Genomic DNA, 20,163 nt, shown 5'->3' with positions numbered 1-20,163 from the left:
CCTTTCACAACTTGTAGTTGGTGTAACAAGAGAACTGGCCCCCTGCCTTTCCAAACTTGTGGTTGGTGTAACAAGAGAACTAGTCCTCTGCCTTGCACAACTTGTGGCTGGTGTAACAGGAGGAATCGTCCTTGTGGTTCGTGTAACAAGGTAACTAGTCCTCTGCCTTTCACAACATGTGGCTGGTGTAGCACGAGGCATAGTCCTCTGGCTTTCACAACTTGTGGCTTGTGTAGCAGGAGGAATAGTCCCCTGTCTTTCTCAGCTTGTGGCTGGTGTAGCAGGAGGACTAGTCCCCTGTCTTCCACATCTTGTGGCTGGGGTAGCAGGAGGAATAGTCCCCTGTCTTTCTCAGCTTGTGGCTGGTGTAGCAGGAGGACTAGCCCCCTGTCCATCACAACGTGTGGCTGGTGTAGTTGGAGGACTTCTCTCCTGTCTTTCACAGCTTGTGTCTGGTGTAGCAGGAGAAATAGTCCCCTGTCTCTCAAAACTTATGGCTGGTGTAGCAGGAGGACTAGTCCTCTGGCTTTCATATCTTGTGGCTTTTGTAGCAGGAGGAACAATCCCCTGTCTTTCACAACTTGTGGCTGGTGTAACAAGAGAACTTGTCCCCTGCCTTTCACAACTTGTGGCTGGTGTAACAGGAGGAATAGTCCCCTGTCTTTCACAACTTGTGGCTGGTGTAGCAGGAGGAATAGTCCCCTGTCTTTCACAACTTGTGGCTGGTGTAGCAGGAAGAATAGTCCCGTCTTTCACAACTTGTGGCTGGTGTAGCAGGAGTAATAGTCCCCTGTCTTTCACAATTTGTGGCTGGTGTAACAAGAGAACTAGTCCCCTGCCTTTCACAACTTGTGGCTGGTGTAACAGGAGGAATAGTCCCCTGTCTTTCACAACTTGTGGCTGGTGTAGCAGGAGGACTAGTTCCCCATCTTTCACATCGTGTGGCTGGTGTAGCAGGAGGACTTGTCTCCTGTCTTTCACAATTTGTGTCAGGTGTAGCAAGGGGACTTGCCCCCTGTCCATCACAGCGTATGGCTTGTGCAGATAGAGGACTTGTCTCCTGTCTTTCACAACTTGTGACGGTGTAACAGGAGGAATAGTCCCCAGTCTTTCACAGCTTGTGGCTGGTGTAACAGGAGTAATAGTCCCCTGTCTTTCAAAGCCTGTGCCTGGTGTAACAAGAGAACTAGTCCCCTGCCATTCACAAGCTGTGGCTGGTGTAACAGGAGCATTAGTCCCTGCCTTTCACAACTTGTGGCTAGTGTAACAGGAGGAATAGTCCCCTGCCTTTCACAACTTGTGGCTGGTGTAACAGAAGGAATAGTCCCCCTGCCTTTCACAACTTGTGGCTGGTGTAGCAGGAGGAATAGTCCCCTATCTTTCACAGCTTGTGGTTGGTGGAGCAGGAGGAATAGTCCCCTGTCTTTCAAAGCCTGTGCCTGGTGTAACAAGAGAACTAGTCCCCTGCCTTTCACAACTTGTGGCTGGTGTAACAGGAGAACTAGTCCCGACTTTAACAATTTGTGGCTGCCTGACAGAAACTCTTCACTTTACATTCACCTGCCAATAACTCCCACGACCCATCCATTTCATATTAAGGTGAAAATGAAATGATTCAGTGTTAGTTTTTTAGTATATAATTTTTCCAAATTTTTTCCTTTGTAAGCACATTGATAGTAACGAACACTATACACATTGAACCAAGCACTCCATATGAATTATGCTTCCAAATAAGGAAATACAAATGCAATTAATCTCATTCACCCAATTTGTTCCAGGTCAGCTTTTCTTCCAAAAAATCTATATTGTCTATCTGCAACTATCGTTCTGACAAGTCCAAAGTTCATAAGCTTGAAGCACAATTCCTATTGCAAGTACAGTAGAGTAAAATGATATGACATTAGAAGTTTACTCATTGAAAATAATTCTCTGGAGTCAAACACTGCAAATGAAGAGGTTACACAACACACAGCAGAAATCCCTTTCCCGGTTCATGGTAAATTGGGGAATCAATTTGCCAGGGTGATAAGACATGAAGTTCACTTTCAGTATCTAGGTCGAACAATAGTTCCTCCTCCAGAATAGCACATCATTTTCCGTTCTTGATGATTACAGGAAAATCCTTGCTGCCGATTGCAGCTCAAAATATCGTTTGTTGGACGCTCTAGTCCACGATTGCATACACACCCACTTTCTGTTGTGATATTCGTTTCACTTGCAGCAGTAGCAGTATGAGTTTCTTCGCATGATTTCCAAATCCAAGCTCATTTTGTAGCTCGGCAGACAAGATGTCTTCGCCACAACCAGCTGAAAAAGAGACAAAGTACAGTTAGAGACTTAGGCCGAAGTTACATAGACCTCATTCGTTCATTTCCCAGGACTCATTTTCCCCTTTTGCTTTCGTTCCCCTGTAAAAGCACGGCCTTGTGGCGTGCATTCACCGAGGAATGAAAGAAAAACCCGGAAAGTGACTCGTGGTTAATGAACGAATGAGGTCTATGTAACTTTGGCCTAAAATAGTTGGAGTTGCAAGCATCTAATAAGCCAACTCTGGCAGGCCCTTTTATTGGGGTGACACTCTAATAAACCCACTCTATTTTGAGAGTACAGTTAGAACCTCTTTATAAAGGACACCCTTGGGACTGACAGATGCTGTCCCTGATAGAGAGGTGTCCCGGCTACAGAGGTCAAATTGAAAAGAAATACCCAGTCTGGGACCAAAACCCGTGTCCTCAAAGAGAAGATGTCCTGCTAACAGAGGCGTCTGCTGAAGGAGGTTCCACAGCATATCCTTACCTTCTGATTTATCTCGTATGAACGTATTGACTTTGTGGATACATTTATTGATGGTTTCTAAGCTGACTGTGTTCTGCAGATAGTCCGGCTGCTGGTCGTACTCATCTTGTGTGATGAATGCAATCCTGCAAAAGTCCACAATGAAAATAATTGGCACGAGAACTGGATCTAAACCAGAAAGATTTATGTGGATACCAAGGAGTATTGCAGTGAGAATGAAGGAATTGTTTTCAATTCAACTTTTGAACAATGCCATATATTGTTGCGGATTTCAGTCACTGACTCAAATATGTCATCGATTGGTTAACAAATTTTGCATATATCCACATATCTGAGAGTAAAGGTCAACTAAGAGCAAAGAAATATCACGCATGGACAGACAGGGCTTTTAGAGATAGAAAAGTTCAAATACATGTACCACTGACCTTTTTGGAAGAACTCGCTTTCTCCCTCCTGGTCCAAGGTTCAACTGACCAACATCGCAATCTTTCTGCTCAACATGACAAGGGGCTGCCACCTCGTTAATTTCATGTAAACCGCTCGTTCCTTGCTGACGCGGCAACTTTGGGCTTGGCACTGCAACCTCAGCCCTCGGGTCTGGCATGACAACTTCGGGTGTAGGGATATTATCCAATTCTGCATCGCAGAACATCCTGCGAGCAGTCTCGGTGTAAAATCTTGGCGGCGTTGGCATGACCACGTCATTATTGTTATACTTTTTCATTGACTCTGGAGGTGTTGGGTTGACATTAAATGCAGCAGGTGTTACAGGTGCTGCCTGAGAGTCGGGTATCGCTGATGTTAGATGCTCAGGGGAAGTGTTCTGTGTTGGTGCTGGAACTGGAGGTTTTTCACTAAGATTCATCTGAAAGTTTGACAAAACATCATTATTTTTGTTATAAGGCGTGTTGGAACCACCTATTGCCAATCAGTGAACTGAAATGTATATTACAACCATCGATACTATTTAATCATGTGCGAGGCAATTTCAGCATTGCAATACATGGCTTCATGCTCTGCGCACAGCACTTATCACTAATCCATACAATCTCGCTCGTTCACCAGGCGTCACACTGTACATAAGCATAGCTTGCATGTACGGTAGTTGTTACGTGTCAGGTCTTGTGTAGGGTTTGCCAAGATTAGGTTCGCGGCAAGTAGTGACATCTGGTGTTTTCAAAGCTATCTTTAACTTGCTTAGCTACGGCACGGTTTGTCAATGCCTGTGCTCTGCCTTTTACAGGCAAACCACAAAAGTGATTATCTAGGATGTGAGGCTTTAATCTTACATTTCTAAATCTAAAATTGCACGTCATTTCTGGAGTATCAGGGTTAACCAAGTTGTCCATCACTTGTGATGAGTAGTGGCTCTGGTCCTGAGGTCTTTGCAAGCTTGCAGATTCCTGGTAGCGGGTTGAGCTTACCTGAGTAGAAACCTGTAATAAGACAATACTGTAAAGTCAGAAATATTCGCAGCTGTTATCATCATCATCATCTTACCCGCATCGTAACCCTATTGGATTTTTGTCAGAGGTATGGAGTCCACTATATGCTACTGTCCATCTATGTGGGATCTTTTACTTGCCAGGCATAGCCACTCAGGTATAAGGGACCATGGCTTTCGTTGCTACCACTTTACCTACAAAAAAAGAAAGTAAAAACACACTCACCCCAGCACCAGATCTGCAAGCAAAAATCTTCGGCGATTCTGGTACGGCCAGTCCATCACGACTTGAACTCATCTGAGGAGCTCCCGGAGACAGTCCAAGACACTCCATCTTCGGGACACATGACTCCTGATTTTGTTTTCGGCTATACCGCTGAAGGCTTGGGGTCAAAAAGTTTGGCAACTCAGGGTTGGTAAGGTGTGGCGAAGATTTGACAACGAACGTCTCATCCATTGATGGATGCCGCTTCTTGTTCGAATTGAACATTTCTTTCAAGCGAGGTGTGGTGAAGACGGGTGGTGCTGGGCTGGCAAACTGATCTGCACCTAAAACAGAGATTCATTCCAAACTTTTTATGATGATCAAAATGCTGTATTGGTCCAACGAATCGGCTAGGTGGTGCGGTCATTCATGTACCTTTTCAAGGCTGATTAGGAGGTACCTTTTTATACCAGGAAACTGAGATGAAACGGCCAAGGCAAAACCAATCTCATCTCAGAAAATGATATTGGTTTCGTCACTGATTCCAGCCACCCAGTTTTTCACTCATATCAAAAGGAAATCAAAATATGTTAAGCAAAGAGTTGTTCATTGATATGATATGGTTAACAGCCATCAGCCACAGAAAACATTTCTCCTAACTGTAAAGTGGAACATGGTCCCAAAAAGTGGAAACAGGCCAGAGGATGTGTAAAATTTCCCCCAAAGGTGTAAGAGTAGACAGCCCAAAATAGCACCCTAATAGAGATGTGTCTGTTGAGGAAGGTTCCACTGTAATCTATCAGTATGTATGCGAGCAAGTCAGCCAAAGAAGAATTGAAACCAAAAGCCATACCTGTCATGCAGAAGGGTGACTCACACATGCGGAGACCTATACCTGGAGTAACAAGGACACCTGATTCCTGATCAAAAGGCGTCACCAGATCATCAGATTTGCCCATTTTCTTCCCTGGTATGATCGGATGTTTGAAAACTTGTGTCCGGCTGTCGATTTCATCCCTTGAGCCGCGTTTATTCAGAAAGGCGAGCGTTGACTGACTGATGCCAAACTCGGCCAGAGATGGCATTTTATCCAACCTATCATTGGCGGTAGATGGGCTGAAAGTTTAGAAGATAAGCTTTAAAATATTTTCATATAACAAATTTAGTTTCAAGGACTTTTTCGAAATTAGAAAATACTATTGAGTTGAGATCTAAGCGTCAACTTGGACATAATATATAAATTTTCTCTCAGCTGAAGTCGGGTTCAAAGGGTTAACAACTGAACAACTAAGCTAGTCCTACCGACCTGTTTCTGAGTGTATCTCCAGATTCTTCTGGTTCAGGTTGATTCTCTTTGTCCTCACTATCCGATCCCGCTAAAATAAAACAAAACCATCAATGAGGAATTTCAAGAATCAATACTCCAGGCCTACGTCACATAATCTAAACGTTTTAATGCTTTGCTCTGTAATCTGGCCTAAAACATTTCATTCTGTGCTACATATCAAGACTGCAAATGTAAAAGCCACTGAATCCATATGGTATTTTTGAGTAAATCCAACTTTTCTGCTGCAACTCTTCTGGTTTTTGCAGTAAAAGTGGTGTCTCATTGCTAATGCATGATGAGGTGGTGCGGATTTTTCTTTGACATGGTAAGAGTACTGTCCGCTTCGATTCAGCGATTGTAGCCCTTCTTGTGAAAATATCAGGCTTGCAAAAATAAAGGGGTCTACAGTAATATGCAAGTCTACCTTTCCTATTACTAGTGCTATTGGCAGCACGATATGGTGTGTATCCATATTTCTGGAGATGTTGCTCAATCCTTTCCATTGTCTCTTTCTTCTTGGCCACAAGTTTTCCACAGGCATCGAGAAGGTTATTGAAATCAGCCGCGGATTCCTGCATCCCAGCGAGGTGACCACGAGCTTCGCCCTGAACAAACAGACGGTAATAAATTATATACCACGCTCAAGTCAAAGCGCCCCTCTGGACTCCTCAAAAAGCAAAGTTTTTAAGAGTCTATTGAATTTGTCAAGGTTTGTCTCTGCTTGAAGGGCTTGGGGCAGTTTGTTCCAAAAGGAGTCTTAACGCAAAACAAGATACATGCATTTTCCAATTAAACTGAAAAAGCATTGGAAAATTTTGGACAATTTGAACCAAAGCAATTTATCAATAAACATTGACTTACTGCTAATTTCTTGACATCTCGCTGAGTCTCTTTCAACACCAATCTGGCAGTATCATCATCAAACGGAGGTGGGTTATCAAGCAATTGTTGAAGATGGGGTGGTTCCTTAGTGAGCAGAATGGTCAAACTTCGCAGCTGACCAAATATGTTTGGATTCTTTCGTTGCCTGCTTTGATCCATGATCTGTCAAATAAATCCACATTCACAGAAAAACTCTCAAATCAAAGTCAAGATTCAGAAAATTGATGTGGGACAGGCGGATAATAAGTACCATATTCATTGTTGTGGTGTGATGTGGTTTGTTTTTAAAGAAACCACATGGCGCCACCAGAACGTATATGGTACATTCAAGACCTGTGATGAGATATCAAAGCCAGGCGTCCGAAAACAGAACCGACACTGTCATGTCACTGTAGTGTATAAAACTAATGTCTATAACCGGACGAAAAAATTATCGCATTGTACAAGGCCTCCTTACCTCTGGGTGATAAAACTGCCCCGTAGCTAGTTCATGTAGTGCTAATATAATACAATGGACACTTATTCGCACCCAAACTAGATCTTATGTTCAAGAAAATCAGGAAAAATTAGGAAAACAAAAATTGAATTTTCCGGTTTCTATTTTTGGTGTTGTTGTGTTCGGACAGTTTCCGTAGCAGCCGTGAAGACATTGTCTTCGGCGAGGGTCACTATTCCGACATCAAGATGTTCCATTTCTAACTGGATGCACTGAATATACACATGTGCCTCCTCCCCGTGTCTGTACACTTCATGCCTATCTTCAGTACACATTGAATGGTCCCAGGACATTGTCACAACCATGGCCAAGTTATCCTCGGACCAAGACCAGAACCAAAGATAGGTTGTGGGCACGAAGACAGGTTGTGTCATCTTTTCAGTGGCCCATAAGGTTGTGCTTCATTCCCTATGTCCAAAGAAAAGTCACAGAAACAAATTTCCTCCCACCGTTTTGTAGGATGGACATGGAGACAATAACACGAAGAGTAATCCGACACTTCATTTTGATATCATAGATAAGGACAGCAAACTTATTTTTGTTAAACAATAATTTAATATGAAATCTCTTGAACAAGTTTTACATCAAATTTAACATGTGAGTATAACAACTTAGTAAGGTTCTTTTTACATATCTTATCACAGTTTGAGCCCAGAGGGACTGAGAAAACAGAAACAAACCCTCAATGGACTCCAATACATCACATTTGGTTGCTGATTAACAAATAAGATATTCAGAATCCACAAATTACAGCAGTGAGAACAGACTAAAGTAAAATGCTTACGAAATACTTTCTCGATAAATATCACATCAATAAATTGTTGTCATCAAATCTGCCACCTCAGAAGGACAGTACCCTTCTCTGATATAGCTACATTCAACCATTCTTCTACTATACATGACAAGATTGAACCATTACTTAATGATGTTGACAACTGAGTCATTGGAAATTCCTGTTCTATGCTACTGTGGCTTTCAAATGACTAACACAGACAGACAAGAACTCTACTAGAAACTTTCTGCCCTGATTACAGGACAAATTGAATAGAAATCACCACCCTGGGACAAAAATCAGTCTCTTGGTTAGAAAGTTTGTTCCCTGGCAGAGGTGACAACTAAGCTAAGGGAGGTTCCCCTGTACTTATACTGTTCAGATATGAAATTTTCCCTTCCGAAACAGTAAAAAAGAAACTGCACTGCACTATTAGGTTTCCTACTATAGCAATCACACGTCACAACACAAGCCAAGTAAATCTAGTTTGTGTCTAAACTTGCAATATCGATGCCACACACCATCTCCACTACCAATCACACAAGTTCTTCTCATCCACTGAGCATGACAAGGTAACTCTGACCATCAACTACACTTCCAGCCAGGTTCTATACCTCAGTCCTCCATATCAAATCCAAACACGTTATCAGAATCAAACCACGACAGGTTCTCCTGCTTTTTGTTTTCTTTGAGTGCCTGGATCTTGCGTCTCTCATGCGGTGAAGACTTGAAGAACTTTCCAGGCCCTTTGTTGGGAGTCTTACGGATATTGCCAGAGGCCTTTGTTATCTGAAATAGAGATATTGATTGCGAGAGTTCCCGTTCACAGCATTTCCTTACATAGCAGTTGGTGGGGAAATAACTGGCCACCCGGACATGAGCAGTCCATTCTTGGGAGCATCTTTTGCCCTCAAGGATGGACTGCTCATGCCAGGGTGGTCAATTAGGATTTAAAAGTCCAAATTGACCTGAAGCTTACCCTTTTCTTCTTTGATCCATCATCACTATAGAAGGAATCAATCTGCTCATCCCCTGGATAATTAGCTTCTTTCTCAACGCCTGCTTTTGCTATCTCTGCCTTGTTCTGCAATGAAAATTCCATACTTGCATGTATGCCAAGGTAATATTTTGAGGTAAAATAATTGAAGGATGACCAAGCTAAGAGAACTTATAGTATGACAACGTGATGCACTGGACTGGAAGAAAGACCAAAGAGCTGATCTGCCTTGTTGTGGACAGAACCGAATGGTGTCACATCATTAACAGCTTCTTACCTTCTTCTGCCATGAAGACCCACGAGGGACAGGCTTCATTGGCACAACCGGAGCCTTGGAGCTTGGAGCAACCACTAGAGACTGGCGCGCCTTGGGTGATGGACGGAGGTGAAGTGGAAGTGCTGACTGCTTAGCTTGCGGTGTCTTGATCTTCAATCTTGTTTCAATTTCATCAATCTGATTATTCAATGCGTAAAATTAATGCAATTGTCCCATTTGAGACTGAAATTTGACCATCCTATCTCTATCTGACAAATTATATAGATGGCAGGAGTTTTATGTATAGTATCTTTGCGACACTCTCCTATACCAATGGTCCTGGGGAGAATCCCTGTACAGGATAGAGACTTATGCAGAAGGAACTTAAACTAACGTATCATTAAACTTACATCAACTTCCATAAGTTCGGAAGAGGACGATTCCGACCCAGAGTTGTCATCTTCTGATCCAGCAAACATGACCCGACGTTTCTTAGAGACTGCAGACTCAGGCTGCCTGAGGATACTTCTCTGAGGAGTCCTGTACTGTGGGGTCATTGAGCCCATAGTCGGAGTTTTCTGTGAAAATAATAGACAACATTTTATTGTAAATACAGGGGTGATAACTTTAAATAATCAGCTGCGTAAAATTCACCAGATTTGTAAGCCATACAATCAATTATTTAAAACACATAAAAGATACTTTCAGTCAGCAGGTCCACAGAACTGGACTCATGTGATCTGAAAATCAAAGAGTGAGGGTTGTTGGATGAACTGACCAGGACAGTTCGGCCCTGACTACCAACATTCGTGGTCAGCAGTGACTGAATAAGCCAGGTCTGCATACCTTAATTACTGGGGTCCGTGGAACCTCTTGTACCCTTGGCTTCTCCGAACGAGCAGGCCTAATCTCTTTGATGACGACAGCTTCATCTTCCTTGGTTTTGGACCACTCCATTTTTTGTTCTTTCAGAACATCAGTTTCTTGTTGAAGGTTTTCGAGCAGTTTGGAGAGTTTGGCAAATTCTTCATCCTACAGATAATTTGAACAAGATGTTTTAAGAGAATCTAAGGAGGACATGTACACTACATGTCCAACTCTGTTCCAAAGATGTCACAAAAACTGCTGGTCATGCCAAGCTGGACCTAAGTTTGTAAGGGCAGTGGAGGCACAACATCTGAAAAGTTAGCAGACCATCAGTGGACAAGGATTTAGAAGTTTGGCGATAGTCAGTTTGTAATAAATTGTTTGATAGTGTTCAACACCGGTTCAGGAAATTAGATTTTTCATGTATTTGCACTTACCTTTTCTTTCAGGTCTAAACTCAGCCTGCTGATTGTCAATTTTTCTTCCTCGTGAAGATTTGCACTCTTCTCCTTGAACAAAACAATGAGCAAAACATGACAAACTGGAGTTTAATGTCTAAGCTACCTTAGCTTTTTAAATTACTGGTATGATTTGAACAGTTTAAATTCATTTGGTCAAAAATGTGCCATGCTTGGATATTGACCTCAAAGACCAAAGAAATTACCCTTCCCTACCACATTTTAAAGTGAGACGCCACTTAGTTTCTTAATCTATGTTACGTAATTGACTGGATTATTTTAAGAAGGGAACTTAATTCCTGAAAGATAAATTGTATAACAAGTGTTCAAAGCTGCAAAAAGACTGTTACCTTTTCTTCCTGAGTTGTCTCGAGGCTTGTTTTCAATGCTTCAATTTGGTCTCTCAGTACCGCTATCTCATCATCCTGCAATTAAATTGTAATGTTGCAGGAATTCATATAAAGTTTTGTAAGGGGACTGTCAGCCACAGATGAAAGACTGTAACTCCTTCAAGTCGAAACTTTACATTGTATCAGTACATTGTACTTTTTATATATTTATCAAACTCAGTGAAATACTAGTGCACTATTGGAGTGAACTTAACTTATGGAAGTGTGAGACATCTTTTTTCACTGTCACAGTCCACTCATTATATTGACATGGAAGCCATTTTTCGGCCTCCCATAGCCTAAATCTGGATTGATATCAATCATATCCAACAACCTCATCTATTTTTGAATTATACTCACATGTTGTTTGTTTGATTTTTTTTCGATCTTCGTTTTGATCTGTTCCAATTCCTTGTCTTTCTGCTCAACAATCTTCTGGTTGTCCTGTTTATATTTCTGTAAAGTGGCCATCATTTCTCCCATCTGTGCCTCAAACTCATTGCTAGCTTTCTCTTTGTCCTTCACAGCTTGGTTTGTCGTCTTCTTCAGTTCGTTTGTCTGAAAATTGAAAAGTTTAGCTACATATTCTCTCTACAGTACTGTAAGCTTTGAATTGTTTTGAGCAAATCTGTCTGTTGAATAAAGTATGATAACATTATAGACATAGTGATTGGTTCTTTCAAAATCGAATCACAACATACCTCTTTTCTCATCTTTTCAACTTCTCCATTATTCTCTTTCAGAGAGGACTCAGTTTCTTTGATCTTGTCTTGAAGTTCTTCCCTGGCTTCAGCAGCCTTCTCTAACTCATCTCTCAAGGCATGTATCTCATCCTCTAACTTAGAGAAGGCTTTTGTTGATGATGTGAGCTTTCCCTTGGTGGTCTTCAACTGGAAGACAAATGATTGAAAATGTTAGGAAATATTGCTGCCGACCAGACCACCTCTTCCGTGCAACTCTGTCAGCTTGTTTCTTTCAAAACTACATGTAGTTTCATCCAATATTCCATTCACTAAACACTTTAATAAGACAAAGAATGTTTGACTGACAGCCCTCCTAGCTTTCATCTTGATGTTTTAGAAAAGAAATGGCAAGGGTAAGGACACTTGAATTTATGAATAACAGTAGAACCTCTCTATCAAGGACATCCTTTGGACTGAAAAATGTTGTCCTTAAAAGGGAGGCATCCTGATTACAGATTTCAAAATGTATTGAAACCCAATTGGGACCGAATCCCCTGTCCCTCATAGAGAGGGTGTCCTGCAAAGGGAGGTGCTACTGTACCTCTTTCTCCAGTTCCTTAATCTTCTTATTCTTCTCTGTTATTTCTGACTTGAGATTCTTGACCTGTGCATCCAAGGTTTCTGCCCGTTTCTGTTTGCTGCTCAGTTCATCCTGCAGGTTTTTAGTCTGAAAGAAAGGAGGAGCCATTGTTCAATCACACAAAAGTGTTGATGTTAGCCATCCTTTTTCTGGCTCATCATGGGAATTAGCAGATATTGTAACTGTTTGGTGAAGACATTGTCAAATCACACAGAAATGTTCAAATAGGCTATCAATATTTAGGCTTATTATCGGATGATATCAAACCTCATGCTTAGCTGTGACTCTCATACTGAACTTACAGTAGATGCTCCTTGTTCAAGAAGACAGACTGCATTTTCCTCCTTCTCTCTGTTGGCATATTCCAATCTTTCAACTTCTTCCCTAAAATCCAAACAGCTTGTCATTATTTTTAGGATAAATGTTTTGGTGAAATCCTTTTTAGTCGCAATTTCACAAATAAAACGATTGCGAATATTTCAGGGTTGACAGTAATGCATTCATATTTTCAGTTCAGGTAGGTGGGGAACATAGAAAAGCTAATAGAAGCCCTTAAGTCCCGCACAGACACTGTGAGACAGCACACTCACTTCAGTCCAACAACTTGTTGTTTTGACTCTGCCAACTGCTCATTCAAAACATCCTCTTTCTTAGACAGCTTCTCAATGTCCTTCTTCAGTTTCGTGTTCTCTTTCTTCGAGGTTGCAAACTCCTTTTTGACGGCTGAATGCTCATCTCTCAAGTCCTCAATCTGCTGATTCAGCTGAAGGTGTTCATCACTAGATCATTCAAAGATAATGAAATGGAAAAATTCACTTAACCCATATCATTATCTAGGGGGTTTGCTTGACATAACACGATGATGCCACAGTTGTTGTACTTAGTAATAGGCTTGGGCCCTTGAGTGATCCTTAGCTCGGTGCTCTTCTTACTTCTAGTTCCACAATGCTTTTAGCATCCATGCTACAAAGCTATCAACTCAAGATGGCAAAAAGTTTCAAAAACTATCAAAAGTGAAGGCGCAAGTCATGCTAGACATAAACTTGGTTCTGATGCATGTGAGGTGGTCCAACACATTCTTATGCTCATCTTTGACACGTGCTACAGCTGATGACTAGATCATAGTAAGACAGTTTAAAGCGTGCATTACCTTTCCGTGTTTAGTTTTGCTTTCAACTGATCCAACTTCTCGTATGATGCTTTCTCTCTGTGTAAGGCATCCTTCAACTCGTCTTTCAGCTGATGTATCTCAGACTAGCAAAGAGGAAAGATTGTTGGAAATTGTGTTGAGATTAACAAAGCTAAGTTCGATAGTGGCTACAGCAAGGCAATAGGGAGGACTGAACTGTACATGTTATTTTGCTACGGAACAAAGACATAACACAAGTATGTACCTTGGTAAAATTCCAAAAACTAGATCAAAATATACCTCACTAAGATGAGAGGGGTCTGGGATGAAGTTCCCATCGACATAAGGTGATGTACCCAATTGGCTTGATATTGTGAGGCTGAGTGTATAGCCATCGATACTAACATACCTCCCTTTCCTGTAAAAGGTCAGCTTTAGCTTGGATGCTACTGTTGAGGACATCTTGCTGACTGGACAAGGTTATGATTTGTTCATTCAAAGCATCAATAGTTGCCTGAAACAAATAATGCCACATGAGACATAAAGAAATGACCTCCACATTGCAAGGGTAGAACACCTGTGATGATGCTGAAATTTTGAATTAGAATAGGAAATTGGTGAATTGGATCACAAGAGGAAATGATCTGACAGGGAGCGAACCAATGACTTCCGAGGTGCTAATGTTAATTTACAAACATCAGTCGGGCCACAACGTACCAATCTGACAGTCTACGAATCATCCTGCAATATGGGAGCACTTATGTAAAGGATTTACAGGAGACTATGTTACCTGCAAACAACTATTCTTTGAGTCCATATCCACCCGTTCCTTCTCGTTTACAGCTTGTTCACCACAAAGGGACGAGTACTTTTCATCAAGGTCCGATAGCTCTTTTTCAAGTCTTTCCTGAAATACAGTATGAAACAGATAACATTTCCGTTTTACGTTGAGCCGCAATGAGGAACAAGGTTTTTATGAATCTCTATAGGTGGCACAGTGAGTCACATACCTTTTCAGAGCCCGGACAGAGTTTGTAACAAGGCCAGAAGCTATGCCTACCAACAGTAACTTTGCCAGTGACACAAGCATCAAAACGGATTCATCATGAGGCATCGTCTGCAAGACTTCACGCAGGACATTTCATCTTAAACAACATAGTTGTTTTTCTAGTATCCATATAAGCCCTGAAAAGGATGTGACTCATTGTGCCTCCTCGTCCTAGCAGATTCGACTGGCCACTGTGCCAATTTATCAGAGAACTTGATCATCTTTCATGGTACTTACACAAACAGACTGCAGCTCTTTCTTTTGATCCTGTGCCTCGGTTCTTTCCAAGATTAGCATATCTAGAGAAAAAGAGGAAATAGTAATTTAAAACACAGTTAATTGATTGTTGCTGAACCAGAATCGCATTCGAATTATTTATAATTATAACAGCAGCAAGTTTTTGTACTTTACCTTTTGAGCTTTTGAGTTCTTCAATAAAAGCCTGGGCCTTCTTCAGCTTCATATCAAGTTCCTCTACTTGTAACATCTCCTTCTCTAATTCCGCTCCCGTTTGTGCATGTGTTTCTTTTAGAGATTTCACCTTCTCAATATACAGTTTCTCTGTTTCATGAAAGTTCTTGGCCATCTTGTCTTTGCTAGTGATGGCCTCAAGGAGCTTGGTCTCAGTGTTTCTCAATTCAGTTTCAAGATTAATTTTTGATTCCTGAAAAAAACGGTTTAAATTAGACTTAAGTTGGTTACCATGAGCGGACAATATTACATTTGTGGCTGTATCTTCTTGAGGTGAAGTAAAGACCACGGTTCTCCACAATCCTTTTCGTCCCAACCCTGCTCCTGGACAAATTCAGGACCTGCACAAAAAGTTAGCACCCAGATCCATTTACCGGTATTGAGTTGGAAAGGGCTTTTCTGTTGAAACATTCGGACATATTGAACAGCCGGATATATAACCTTCTTCTTTGAGAGTTGTTATAAGTACATTCGCCAGTCATGTTATGAAGTCGCTGAGTAGACACCAGCTTGTTCTAGGAGTTCATCAGACAAGTAAGACGAGAAAGTTGACTCACCCTAACTTCTCCAAGTTCAGTAGTTACTTCATCAATGTGTTCTTTCTGTTTAGATGCCAGAGCTGAGGCTTCATTGAACTTTTGCCCAAGAACACCTGTGGAACAAATGATTGCATTGACTGTATGTATTCTGACTTTATCTCAAAGTAAACGACTGATTTGAAAAGGACATTGCAAATCATTTACATATTAAATTGTATTGATTAATTTTTAATTATGAGCCCTCAAAACGACCCAAATATAAGACCTTATTGGACATCCAAACATAGCAGTACAAAATGATGCTACACATCATATGACCTAAGTAGACTTACTATGCTCTGTGACCATTTCCTGAATATGGGCTTGGTTTTCCTTCATTTCTTTTCTAATGACAGCAATTTCTTGCTCTTTTTCTTGAAAACTTTGTTGGAGATTTTTGAGCTGCAATCGAATTTAAAACAAATAACAACTACGAAAACAACAATTTCTACTACATTATGTACATACAAGATTTTCCAACTGATGACACCTATTTTTGTGTTTCTGAGGGACACGTCAACTTCAACCCTATGATCTGATTCTGATAAACAAAATCTTCTGTCACTCTACGAACCATTGCTTCAGCTTCATTCAACCTCGCCTCATAGTCTGCCGACATTTTAGCTTTGTCCTCTTGTTCCATTTGTACTGAAATAAGAAATCGTAAACATTTACTATAAATACAACGGCACTAGATTAAGTGTCAACAACTCAAGGCTAATTAATTGCGGCACCTCCACATACTGCTGAAGACACAGCACTTGTCTCAAAAATTCAATTTTAAATTCGAGCACTGAAAATATTTAGTTGAGAGCTAAGCGTCCACTAGGTGTTATAAGCTCTGGGTAGCAATATTTGAACTCTTGTTTGAATGCTCTTGATGAGTTAAAATGAGCATTTTATGGAAATTGTGAAAGGTGTGCTGCATGAAAGATTGAAAGGTCAAGATTATTCACTCACATTTGTTGATCAAATTGTTGTGATGTTCTTTTGACTTGATATCCAGTAATGTAAACCTTTTTGACAAATCCTGAAATAAAAAAGAAAAGATAAAATAATGCCCAGATCCGCTCCATGTTTTGAAAAGCCTTAGCTGATTCAATTATCGCCCAAACTTTTCCCCCACCCCCTTTCTCTCAAAGTTTGTAGTGCAGATCCAGGAATTGGAAAAAGGGAAAGTGCCTTGAAAAAGAAGGGATACCATGCTGGTTTAATTCAGTTTAAAATTACATAAACTTGTTTCACTGCTGGATGATTCATTTCATATCAGTACTCCAGAGGTACAAATAAATGACAACAGAATTGTTTTTCCTCTCTGTTACCTCTAAGTTTTTCACATTTTCCTTCTCATTAGTTCTGAGCTGTACCCTCTCGTTATCACAGTTCTGTAGCTTTTTCTCGACCTTGGATGTGTGTTCCTTCAAGAGGTTACAAATGTCTCGTGTGGCATTGATTCTGTATAATTTAAACAAGCAATAATGAATTTATATTTCATACTTTTCAACTCATTGGGACTTAACAAGCTATGATCAAAACACACGAGGAGTTGTCTGTCGTAGCAGGAATGAATGAAATTGACTTGAGGCATTTGCGAGTACAGAGGGACTGCCATTGCTTTTAAGTGCTATGAGTTGAAAAGAGATGAAACAAACCCGATGTCTAGTATCATCATTTTATTTGGAGGATGCCAGAAGTTTGAAGACAACACTTTGGCAGGGAAATGGCCAACCCGATTTCTGACCATCTGATAGAAAAATCTTACTTCTGGACAATTTCCTCTCGATTATCTAGCTCTTCCTTCAGCTTCATACCAAGACTTTCATTGTTCATCTAAAAACAAATGGCCAGGATTATTATAAGAACAAATGATTCTCTATTTCAATAAAGTAGTCCTTTGACATGGAATTTTCATGAACATAACTAAAGGTTTCTTTTTGCCAGTGAGAAGGAAGGGGGAAGACGATAGTAGTTACCTTTAGGACCAGGGATTGAAATATTTACCAGAAATTATTTGAACATAACATTATGTTTTTCATTAATTTACCTGTAGTTCCAGGACGGTCTTTCTCAACGAGTCTATGCTCACCCCTGATTCTTGAATTTTCCTATCCTGCAAGATTGAAGAAGCGCATCATGCAAGTTTTTTACCACTAACAGGAAAAGGCTGCTCATGTACAACATGTCAAACGATGCCTTATTACTCAAGACTACATGAATGGGGCCGGTGTGCCAAGCCCCTTGATTTTTTCAATATATTCTGAAATGTCGTTCAAAGTTTTCATATTAGTGGGACTTTGGAGGGGTCCTTGTGATACTGATCATTGTGTAGTCATTGAATTTTATCTGTTTTCTGTCAAACTACATAAACTCACTTCTAAATCTATCACACTGAAAAGATTTTAATTTGAAACTTCTAAAAACCACACCTTTTGTTTGATTTCAATCTCTGTCTGGACTTTCCACTTCCTTATCTTCTCTGCCTCGTTGTGAAGCTTTGAGTGGAGATCAGACAAGCGATCCGATGCCGTCTTCTCGTTCATTGTGGAGTTCTGGCTCATTTCATGCTCTGAAATTGTACATGTGGTTGTGTCAAAAATAATCTTGGACCAGCCTGCTTGAGGAAGAAGAGCAATAGCTAACTTCCAGCTGGAATGTCACAATTGTTGTCAGAGGAAACGATATTACTATTAGCATCCGTATAATGCTTCGCTAAAACTTCTCAAAGAGGCCCAGGGTATATAGTCTGGAGGGGTTTCCCTGAGTTAGTAGCATTAGTTTGATCAGTTGTCTATCCAATTATCAAAATGAGGTGTTCCACCATACCTTTTTGTTTTTGAGATAACGGAGCAAAGAATGTTGCTGATGCATTGGCCTGCCTTTGTGGCACTTCTTGGGTTCTCTGTTTTGTCTGGAAAAAATATTGAGACAATTGAAAAACATCATAACTAATTTTATTCATTTTATATAGTAATAGTATTTAATAGTTAATCACTGAAGCAAATAAGTTGAGTTTAAGCTAATTTCTAAATTTCAAAGAATGTTTAAAGATTTGGTATGCTAGTGGTATCAGATAGATCATTGTAAGATCAGACACAGACAACAGAACACACAGATGATAATAGATATTGATAACCCATTTTCTAATTGATGAAGAATTTCACAAACTCACCTGATCATAAGAAAAGAAGTTCGCATTGTTCTCTACAGAGTTGGTTAGTGGCTTGAAGAATGGTTGCCTCTCAGCTTGTCCCTGCAGCTGTTGCATTTGCATCCTGGTGTTGGTATCTTCTTGGACACTTAGGAAAGATAATAACCTGCAAATTAATAAATAAAAGAATCCAATGCAATGGCAGCGATAACCATTTATAAAAATCACCAGGCTTTGCCTTTATCATCATAGGGTCAGACTCTAGTCAGAAAGTCCCTCCTTCTTAAAATCTTGTTGTAACATTTACGTTTCAATTTGTCATGCACTGACAACAACGTCATGATCCATGCCTTCCTTTTCCGCGATTTAAAATATTCGACTCCAAATAATAAGTTACGGTAGGCTAGCTATCTATTCGTATTTCATGATTTGCATGGGCCATGGCCATAGCATGATGACACCGCCTGAGTGCAAGTCATGATTGACATTAGATGTACCAAGGCCTATAATGGCTGCACGTTCACTCATGCATGTCATACAAAAAAACACATTTGACATTGGATTGTTGATCATCATGATAATATACGCTGCTCAGTCAGTCACTCACAGTGCATTGGCCATTGTATAAAATGCACGGCCTGCAGCTAGCCTGAAGGCCGAAAATCTCGACATTTTTAAAGCATTTTCACAGCAGTGATGCATAAATACTAATATAATGTTGACTCACGACAATCTTAACCCTGCAATCAACACAGTAGGTGACAATTTATCAACTTGATTGAGCTGTTTTATTGGTTTTTATTTAAGCGTTTTTCAAAGCTGCCGCCCGTCCGGCTCCATTTTTCCGTCGTCTGCTATTTCGTTGTGGTCGTTGCCGAAGTCCTCAGTAGCCGGGACGACAAAGGACGCCCCGAAGACAAAAATACATTATCTCCCACAAGGGACAATTTATTTTAGAATGGGTTCAGGGATGGTTTGGGCGGAAGGGATATGGAGAGATATGCACTATCACTATCAGATAAATGATGTGAGCATCTGATGGAAAATCATCGAGTGGCGCATAGCTCAAAATGTGGTCTGAAACCAAGTATCCCGTTAGTGAAACAAGACCCATCCAAGACCTATGTGGGTGGATTTAGCATAAAGGCAGATACCCTACACTTCCGAGGCAGTGGACTGGCCTCTTCCCTCACCCTATGAGACAGTATGATTGGATGACAAAAAGGACTTCCCGGGAGTCTAAGATACCCTTGCTGACCTATATAGCAGTAGCTAAAGTCATCTGTAAGGCTCATCATTCCCAATGCCTTGTCTGAGCTAAGCTTTGATGGAAATCGACCTGATAGAGATTACACTCAGGATGCTGTGGTATTGGCCCCTACCCTCCCCTTGAAGAAGAGGAACAGGAATATGAATATGATGACAAAATTGCTGCATCTGGAGGCTAGATAGGGTTGGGGATAGGCTACACCTATCATTCAGCAAGGAACTTGGACAATGTTTCATAGTTGTGAAGTGTCTCCTACATGTACTAGAATCTTACCAAAAAGTCATTGACATTGGTAATAACATGCACA

The 20,163-nt window shown here is 40.7% G+C and overlaps 4 protein-coding genes and 2 long non-coding RNA genes across 6 annotated transcripts in view; 1 reads left to right on the top strand and 5 right to left on the bottom strand.

The window, feature by feature from the left end:
• Positions 1 to 20,163, top strand: part of LOC135487533 (intersectin-1-like) — a 148,243-nt gene that overhangs the window by 51,719 nt on the left and 76,361 nt on the right. The gene's annotated exons all lie outside the window — the stretch shown is intronic.
• Positions 1,656 to 7,238, bottom strand: LOC135488402 (uncharacterized). The gene is made up of 10 exons (XM_064773003.1): positions 7,112 to 7,238; positions 6,634 to 6,816; positions 6,197 to 6,377; positions 5,752 to 5,821; positions 5,299 to 5,561; positions 4,467 to 4,789; positions 4,086 to 4,232; positions 3,222 to 3,661; positions 2,797 to 2,921; positions 1,656 to 2,307 (listed from the first exon to the last, which is right to left on the bottom strand). Exons 2-10 carry the CDS (start codon positions 6,811 to 6,813, stop codon positions 2,165 to 2,167), a joined length of 1,872 nt encoding a protein of 623 aa, XP_064629073.1. The 5' UTR covers positions 6,814 to 6,816; positions 7,112 to 7,238; the 3' UTR covers positions 1,656 to 2,164.
• Positions 7,871 to 9,640, bottom strand: LOC135488830 (uncharacterized). The gene is made up of 4 exons (XM_064773720.1): positions 9,586 to 9,640; positions 9,197 to 9,373; positions 8,902 to 9,006; positions 7,871 to 8,711 (listed from the first exon to the last, which is right to left on the bottom strand). The coding sequence occupies exons 1-4, from the start codon at positions 9,595 to 9,597 to the stop codon at positions 8,538 to 8,540; spliced, it is 468 nt and encodes a 155-aa protein (XP_064629790.1). The 5' UTR covers positions 9,598 to 9,640; the 3' UTR covers positions 7,871 to 8,537.
• On the bottom strand, positions 9,907 to 11,602 carry LOC135488601 (neurofilament heavy polypeptide-like). Its single transcript, XM_064773245.1, has 6 exons — positions 11,591 to 11,602; positions 11,250 to 11,447; positions 10,851 to 10,925; positions 10,480 to 10,551; positions 10,022 to 10,207; positions 9,907 to 9,915 (listed from the first exon to the last, which is right to left on the bottom strand). Exons 1-6 carry the CDS (start codon positions 11,600 to 11,602, stop codon positions 9,907 to 9,909), a joined length of 552 nt encoding a protein of 183 aa, XP_064629315.1.
• On the bottom strand, positions 11,715 to 12,944 carry LOC135487449 (uncharacterized). Its single transcript, XR_010446851.1, has 4 exons — positions 12,803 to 12,944; positions 12,515 to 12,596; positions 12,174 to 12,299; positions 11,715 to 11,779 (listed from the first exon to the last, which is right to left on the bottom strand). It is a non-coding gene; the product is annotated as an uncharacterized LOC135487449 (long non-coding RNA).
• On the bottom strand, positions 14,989 to 15,772 carry LOC135488225 (uncharacterized). The gene is made up of 3 exons (XR_010446943.1): positions 15,732 to 15,772; positions 15,418 to 15,512; positions 14,989 to 15,053 (listed from the first exon to the last, which is right to left on the bottom strand). It is a non-coding gene; the product is annotated as an uncharacterized LOC135488225 (long non-coding RNA).

Source organism: Lineus longissimus, chromosome 5, assembly GCF_910592395.1.
Source record: "Lineus longissimus chromosome 5, tnLinLong1.2, whole genome shotgun sequence".
Lineage (NCBI taxonomy): Eukaryota > Metazoa > Nemertea > Pilidiophora > Heteronemertea > Lineidae > Lineus > Lineus longissimus.
This window is presented reverse-complemented; position numbering and strand designations above follow the sequence as displayed.

Excerpts from the sequence above, each read along its gene's own strand:
- LOC135488402 (XM_064773003.1), bottom strand. The coding sequence starts at position 6,813 with ATGGATCAAAGCAGGCAACGAAAGAATCCAAACATATTTGGTCAGCTG. Across the intron at positions 4,790-5,298 it reads GTCACCCTTCTGCATGACAG|GTGCAGATCAGTTTGCCAGC; the intron begins GTATGGCTTTTG and ends TCTCTGTTTTAG. Across the intron at positions 2,922-3,221 it reads AAGCGAGTTCTTCCAAAAAG|GATTGCATTCATCACACAAG; the intron begins GTCAGTGGTACA and ends GGACTTTTGCAG.
- LOC135488830 (XM_064773720.1), bottom strand. Across the intron at positions 9,007-9,196 it reads GGTCTTCATGGCAGAAGAAG|AACAAGGCAGAGATAGCAAA; the intron begins GTAAGAAGCTGT and ends TTTTCATTGCAG. Across the intron at positions 8,712-8,901 it reads ATGGATCAAAGAAGAAAAGG|ATAACAAAGGCCTCTGGCAA; the intron begins GTAAGCTTCAGG and ends TCTCTATTTCAG.
- LOC135488601 (XM_064773245.1), bottom strand. Across the intron at positions 10,926-11,249 it reads AAAAATCAAACAAACAACAT|GATGATGAGATAGCGGTACT; the intron begins GTGAGTATAATT and ends ATTTAATTGCAG. Across the intron at positions 10,208-10,479 it reads GTTTAGACCTGAAAGAAAAG|GATGAAGAATTTGCCAAACT; the intron begins GTAAGTGCAAAT and ends AATTATCTGTAG.